This window comes from Trichoderma aggressivum (assembly GCF_033847375.1).
Source record: "Trichoderma aggressivum f. europaeum strain CBS 100526 chromosome Unknown scaffold_018, whole genome shotgun sequence".
NCBI classification, from domain to species: Eukaryota; Fungi; Ascomycota; class Sordariomycetes; order Hypocreales; family Hypocreaceae; genus Trichoderma; species Trichoderma aggressivum.
In genome coordinates, this window is record NW_026946384.1 from 370,881 (window position 1) to 378,514 (window position 7,634).

At 51.1% G+C, this 7,634-nt stretch overlaps 1 protein-coding gene across 1 annotated transcript; it reads left to right on the forward strand.

The window, feature by feature from the left end:
* Triagg1_5299 (uncharacterized protein) lies at nt 1–1,265 on the forward strand (the record flags this gene model as incomplete). Its single annotated transcript, XM_062899799.1, has 4 exons — nt 1–120; nt 175–620; nt 673–991; nt 1,056–1,265. 4 exons carry the CDS (start codon nt 1–3, stop codon nt 1,263–1,265), a joined length of 1,095 nt encoding a protein of 364 aa, XP_062755773.1.
* Nucleotides 1,266–7,634: the final 6,369 nt, after the last annotated feature.

The following is a 7,634-nucleotide window of genomic DNA, read 5'->3' on the forward strand; positions in this document are numbered from 1 at the left end:
ATGACTGTCCTCATGTCACGACCTTGGGCTGTGACTCGCAATCTTGGCCACTTCCGCGACTGGGAAATGTATTTACCACGGGATGACGCGCAGTCGAAGCGACTGCCTCCTATCAAAGAGGTAGAGAGTCTTGTCTTGCATGAGGGCGTGGGTAGATTTACTGATCTGTGCTAGGTTTTTCCGGGCCTTGGCTTGGGTTCAAGGGATGATGACAACTTTGGCAGCTTCCCCAAAGTCTCCCGCGTCACGTCACCCAACTTTGATGCTTCACCCAACAAACGGAGAAGATATGAAGACGAGGCGGAGGCGGAGGCGGCTCAGCGAGGACACGTACCGCGGGTGCATCGTTACCCTAGACACCGAGTTCCCGTCTCTCCTTGCCAAAGTCCTTCTGCACCAAGGAGCTCAGAAAGATGGAATCCTGCTCCTGAAACGATAGTCTCGCCTGGTTCATCCTATTCTGTCCCTACGCCAATGTCTCTCCCTCTCTCTGCGCCAATGGAAGCGCAAGACTTGTCAAGGCCTCGAATGGCTCTACCAAGCTTGCGAACATCGATGAATTTCGAAAATGAGCCCCCGAATAGCCTGGATAGCTCCCTGGGCGGCCCTCGAGACTACCCGTGGGTGTATAGCCACGAATATACCTACTACAACACTCACAGCCACAATCAGTCACAACCCTCAAGCCCTGGTCGACCTTATGATGGAGCAGCCTTCTCAGGCTCAGGAAGTGTATATCCCCACCACGTGGAGCCGAGCCGCACAAGTCAAAGCCAAGGCCAAGGCCAAGGCCAAAGCCAAAGCCAAAGCCAAAGACACCTTCAACAGTTGGCAGCCATGGCCGCCGGGAGCGCACTGCGAAAACGACGCGGCAACCTCCCCAAAGAGACGACAGATAGGCTACGGAGGTGGTTCGCCGCACACCTATCGCACCCTTACCCCACAGAGGACGAGAAGCAGGACCTGGTGCGCCGGACTGGACTGCAGCTTAGTAAGTATCTGAAACAACTCCAATCGCCAATGCGAAGCTGGATGGCTAACGCCCCCTTTTGCAGATCAGATTTCCAATTGGTTCATCAACGCAAGGCGACGCCAGCTACCTGGCTTGCTCAAGAGGCAGAGAGAGAACGAGGCTGCAAGGCGAGGTCTTGCTAGCCGGGAAGGCGAATCTACGGATCCCTCGTCTACCGCCTCGTCGCCTAGGAGTGAAGCCGGGGCCCATTCGAGCGATGAAGTTCTTCAGCGCCGTCGGAGCAGAAGCATAAAGCGGGGCAGTGTATGAACCGGAGGGTCTAAGGGCTTAAAGGGAATAACGAAGAAAGCCAAGCGAAAGAACTGGGGAAAAGACATGTCGATTGAATTGGTATACACAAAGGGATGGGCAGGTTTAGCAGGCATAGCGGGTATAGCTACGGAGTTTAGGGCGCCGAATCACTCAAAAGGGAATTAATACTCTGTAGTAATTACCTACTAAATGACATCACGAAATTACGTCTCGTTGAAGCTGGTACGATCTTGTCCATTTTTTGACCCCCAAATGATAAGTGAGGCGTTCAATAACTCCATTGGTATAATGTGGGCTCGTTACGAAGATCTACAGAGATCCGGGGAACCGGCCAGAAAGAGGGCGCAAAGTACTGTGGCGATGGTTTCCACAGTATTGCGCGGAAGAGTGGTCCTTGGAGCAACCCAGATTGGGGGGGCATAAAATCGCCATCTACTCCATATACACGTATCAAGATGCGCCGAGATGATGTCGCGATTAAGGAACCGGAGAATCTCCCGGGGCACTCATCAAGGTCGTAATGAGTGTTTTTTAAAGTTCGAAAATGCTACTTGACAGGGGGGCAGGGCGTCTAAGTGGGATAGGCACAATAAAAAAAAAGAGAGAGAGAGAGAGAAGGATAAGAAAAGCACATGGATGGCTTGAAATCTGCCGCCGCCGCCAGCTTCGGGAAGGGAGTTTTCACCTACGACAATGGCAAACTCTGAGTGCGAACTACGGTATAAGGTTGGCCAATGGCGGTTGCTGAGTGATGGAACCGGACTTGTGCCTCGGCGCTTGGCGGAAGAAAGAGAAGATGCATTTTTTTTCCTATTGGGATTGCACCTCTGACAGAAGTCAAACGGGCAGATGAGGCGAGTTGTGGCTTAAGCCTTGGGTGGTCATCAAGCTGGGCACGCGCGCCAATGGGGGGAATTTGCCTAGCACTGCCACATGGAGAAGTTGAGACGCAAAAGGCGTTGGTACATTAAGAAGAAGAAGAAAACGAAGATGTGGCGGTCTGGGCAATGATGCGCGTTGCTGCGAACAAAGTAGGCAATTGTTGGAGAATAACTTGGTTGCTTGTTAGTGTCTCCAAGAAGGGAAGAAGATTCAACACCCTCGCCACACCCCCCCCTTCGGCTTGGCACGGTCTTTTCGGTGTTGGGTGAGGATTTTTTGGGAATCCAGCTGAGCAGATCCTGGCGCGCAATCTGTCTAAGTGACATCTTTCAAGGCTTCTTGGCTGGCTGACCTCGTGCATAGTTCGTATACGAGTAGAGATCCGGCTAGGATCAGGGACTGCATGCGAGAGCCGGGCAACGCAAGCAAGCCATTAACCGAGGATATAACAAAAAAACAGACCGACAGACATGTTAGTCTAATACGACGGAGCTTCTCGTGCAGTAGTGAAAATTAATCCAAAGGTTAATATGGGAGGAGGGGATACGGGGAGGTGCTCCGTAGCGTTGGCAGCGGTAGTTGGTGAATAACGATAGTGCAAGAGATACTTTTGAATGCGGCCGCTGGCATATAGTTTGGCTGGGGGTGAGGGTGAGGGTGAGGGGGGAAAAGCGACAGAAACCGCTTGAAGACGCAAAGTGATGATCAGATTTTTCCGTGCTAGGATTGGGACATGTTTCGGCAATCCATGGCATGTAACGTGCTATCGTGTTTGGCGAGAGGGTCTCTCGTACGAGAGGATTAAATAAAAACAACCAAGACTTTATGCTCCGTGTTTTGGGCGGTGGACAACTTGACAGGACACAGGATGCACAGCACTGAAACACCAAGGAACCAGCATCGCGTACTCGTTTGGACCAAGAGCACGGGAGACGGTGACGGATGTGGAAGGTTCCCCCCCAAAAGGCCAGGGGTTGTTCCTCGGTTGACTGGCCACAGGGCTGCCCTTTTCCCCCTCCCAACTGAGTGAAAAGCTACGGAACTTACCAGACTTGCAGACTTTTGGTGGAGTCGTCGAAGCCATGTCTATGCAAAGCCTTGTGCATTGCCCTAGGGTCCTAGGATTGGCGATCCCAAGATTCATGGGTGTTCGATTCGGGTTATGCGATGAGGATTGGTGCCAGCTGAAACAAAATTTTTCCATCCTTCTCACCTGTTTTAAGCTCGCGTAATATCAGAGTTGCAAGGTGATAGAGTTTAGGGCGCACATGAATATGCAAGGCCAAGTCAGACAGGCGAGACAGCATTGGAGGCATTTCCGCAAGAACCATGCTCATGACGATTCTTGGTATGCCGTAGCGCATGCACTCGGTCGACGATGGTCAATCTAACATGAGCGAAGCGAGCATTCGCCTCGCTGCAAGTGGACTAAGACGGCCGGCACGAATAGGAGGTGAAGGTTATTAACGGCATGATGAATCCTTGCGCGGATTTAGTCGTATTTCGTGAGTATGAACATGACGCGAGGAGCTGAATAAAGGTTGATGAGATGGCTTTGGGAAGCGTGTGATTGATGTGATGGTGCAGGGGGTCTGCAATCCTTGTCCCACCAACAGCACAGGGTTTGGCCCCCCTGTCATATGCAGCACCAGGGAGTTGGTAAAAGTGTCAAAACAAGACTTGACGGAAATATGTACGAGTACAGGTATAGAATGTAATGTGTGTGCTAGCATCGTTCTCGTCTCGTCTCGTCTCGTTTCTTTTGTCCGATGCAGGTTTACGGTATAAGCATGCGGTATGACTCGTTCTCGTGCCTGTCCTGTGTGGCTGGCGTCAACTGGACTGACAGGCGGCAACGGGACAGGACAGGAACAAAGACAAAGAGCTGACCCTCTCTTTCCTCTTCTCCCCTCGCCTGGCTCCTTGACGTTTCTTGCTCGATGACCTGATGCGGCGGTGGCTGCTGGATGCGCCTATGTGTGCGCGCGGGCAGTTTATCCCGGTTCCCCGAGCCGGCCAACCAGGCGGCTATCTTTAGCTTGCTGGGATGGTTTTGACATCTGCGGGTGTGGGACGAGGGCCGGGAAGTGGGAAGTGGGATTTGCAGACGTCGATCCAATTGTTGCTGGTCCTCGTGCGGCTGATGGTGGAGGCTCCGTTGCAAAAGTCGCCCCGTTGTGGTTGCAGCTTATGCATGTATGCACGATGTACATATGCGCGTTATGCATGTAAGTGTGCTAGAGCGAGGCTAGCGAAGCCTGATTCGATACGGAACGGCCTGCAGAGGTCAATCGGCATAAGCGAATGCACCAGAGACAGCGGATGCAACATCGGTGAGAGAAGAATCCACGTGTTGGGATCCAGGCCGATTGTCAGTATGTACGAGTACAGTAGCCGCAGGGGGGGGGGGGGGGGGGGGGGAGCTGATAGGCAGACACCATCCTTTCGGCGAACAATTGAACAAGCGTCGATGCCCGCTTAGCTGCATGCGAGGGTTTGGATATTGGATATCGGCAAGTTGGATGCTGGACTGGATATTGGATCAATGTTCCCTAGTACTTACCTAGTGCTGTCTGTGCATGAGTAATGGCACCGGAAAAAAGTCACCATCTTTTGCACGGGTATTGATAGTGGAATGGAGCAGGAAAAAGAGTAGACAGAGAGAGAGAGAGACTTGATCCCTGCTAAGTTCAAATGTTCTTGACTAAGCGAGCCGAGTACTACTCGTACGAGTAGCTGTACATGCCCCAAGACCCAAGCCGGACCGCACAGCCCTGTAACTGGTACCCCGGGGATCCGCTCGGTGGTCATTTCGCCGAACAAGCACGGCCTTCTGGTAAATGCGGTCCGAGCTGCTGACTACGTCTCTCGTATATTCAGCATGATTTTCAAGGCTGCACTGGGCCTAGCCCGCCAATCCCTCGCCACTCCTTGCGCAGAAACCTGTTTGGGAAATGAGGCTTGCTCTTCTCTTCAGCCTCTTTGTCGAGTTGACTCGCTTCACTGTGCTTTTGGCTGGTGCTTTGGCCGGGACTTGACTGGCCTCTTCGCAAACTCTTTCCCCCCCTCTGGAGCCTTGACGGGGCCGTGCCCGGATCTCGCATCCACACGATGCCTCTGTCTGATATGATATGATATGATGGGTATCCGATATACACATGACATGACAAGACAAGGCAAGGCACGACACTGCCGGAACCCGCTGGCTGACATGACAGGTGGCCACCAAGGCGTGTCGGCAGCACGGAGCAGTGTCTAGATATCGCAGGTCCTCATTGCCGTTATGCTTCCCCCCCCCCTCGTCCGTCCTCAGGTCATGCTGATGCTGATGCTGCTGCTCAACCTGCTGGCTGCTGGCCACCGCTGGCTACTGCTGCTGCTACTGCTGGTGGGATGCTGTCAAAACCACTCCCGAGGTGGGGCTTGGAGCGCTTGCAAAGACCTCCTGTGATTCCCCGCCAGCTACTGCACTGGTTACTGCAAACGGAATCCTCGAAAAGATCCCCAAACCGGGGCGTGTACAAGTATTGTCCAAGCGGTCCAACGTGGGGGGGAAAAGCCAACGGGTCCTTGCTCCTCTATGAAGCATCTGGTGGGCTCTTATGGAGTTGCCTTTGACAATCTAGGGCCTCTGGTCTTTCTTTCTCCAGAAGCTGAACTGCTTAGACCGTTATAGAGGTGGGGTTGGCCAAGATGAAGCAATCCAATCCCCTTTGATAAGGAGCCACAGACTTTCCCCAGCCGATTACTTCTATGACGGCAGTGACAGGTACGGAGGAAACCAACATTCTGGGCAAGGCGCACATGGCTGGCTTGCCATGACATGGCAGGGTGGGTTGAAAGGAGATCCTTTTGCCTCTTCCTCGGATGGCTTGCACGGCAACACGGTTGTGACATACGCGTACGACTGACATGACACGAGCGTCCACCCTTCATTTAGACTATTGCCCCGAGATTTGTCGGGAAGTGGGTTCCCATGCGCAAATGGGCACCGCGTCCTCGGTCAATATACTCATATCAGAACGTGGGCCGCGTCCGCCACTGCTGTCTAGCTCGCTTGATGGATGGGTTCATTTGTTGTCGAGATGAACTCCTCTGCTATATATCAGCCTTGTCAGGCAGCCCCTTTTCGCCTCTCAGCAAAGGTGCCCCCCGCCGAAAGCCCCTCATATCATCGGTGCCCTTTAGCGTCAGTGCAAGCGCTTCGTGCTACGGGAATACGGGTCCTACAAGCAAGTCGAGGAACAAATGAAATATGGAGTGTCTACAGTTAGGCCAGGCTCTAGTTTCTTTCGACACCTGCACTATCTGCCACAAGTGCGGAGTAGTCCTTTGATCTAATCAGTGATGGATTAGTTTGCTTGGAGGACGGATTATCCGACCTCTAGTTGATCCCGAGATGTGGTTTTTTTTTTAAAGTTGGATCTAGCAAACTGACGGGCGCGGAGTCCTTCCGGGGGGCGTGAGCTGAGATATACGAGCGATGCGACGGCGGAATGATTCTTGACATTTCTCGAAAGTCTTCCCGAAACAAACATGATCAGGAAATTCCACACTGGGGGAAGAAGACATACCCCGTGGCGACTCTGGAGGTGGCGAAGGTGTCGTTCCATCGCCATGGAAGCTAGGGAAGCCAACTTTGACTTGCTTCTAGTGACTCGCCTAGTTTTGACAGGTAAGCAGTATAATTTTTTCGGAATCCAGAAACCTCCGAAACGTGGAGAACAATGGAGTTGGTAGTTGGCGAGTCGGGTGTCGGGTCGTATTTCGGAAGTTGGGTTGAGTTATATCTGGGGTTGAGAAAATTTGAGAGAGGAGACAGGAATAGCCCAAAATCTAATACTGCTAAATCAAGGTGGAAAGACTTGTTTTGAGTGTGATGAAGTGTGTGCAAAATCTGTACGGCGATTAAACGGTCAAGCCAATTTAAATTAGTTGACCAATGATAATGATTAATAGGGGGGAAAAGGAATATGTAGAATTTGCCTTTCGAATAGATACTGACTGACATCTTCACTGTGAGTTGTCTGATCAAGAAGAAAATCTAAGTGTGAATCATATAATTACAAGATGTGTAACGATTGCAAGTGCGTATTATCGTTTGTCTTCCGAAATATGAATTGCTTCATCAAGCCTCAACGTGGCTTCCTGATAGTTGAGTTCATCGTATCTCCTAATTCATTTTTCTGACCATGGATACAACACCTGTCTAGCCAATCTCTCATGAAAACTGATCATAACGATTTTTTCTTATAAATTCATTGAGCCAAATAAATAATGTGCTAATGACTGATTTGTACTCACTTTACAACCCTATTCTGATATGATATCTTGTACTGTCATTTGCATTATCCCATATGAGATTTCATCATACTCATTTGGATGGTTGTTAAAAGTATTCAAGATAACTTTAGTGAAAATCGAAAAAGGTTAGTTGATATGAAAAGATTTATGAGTTGGACTGTTT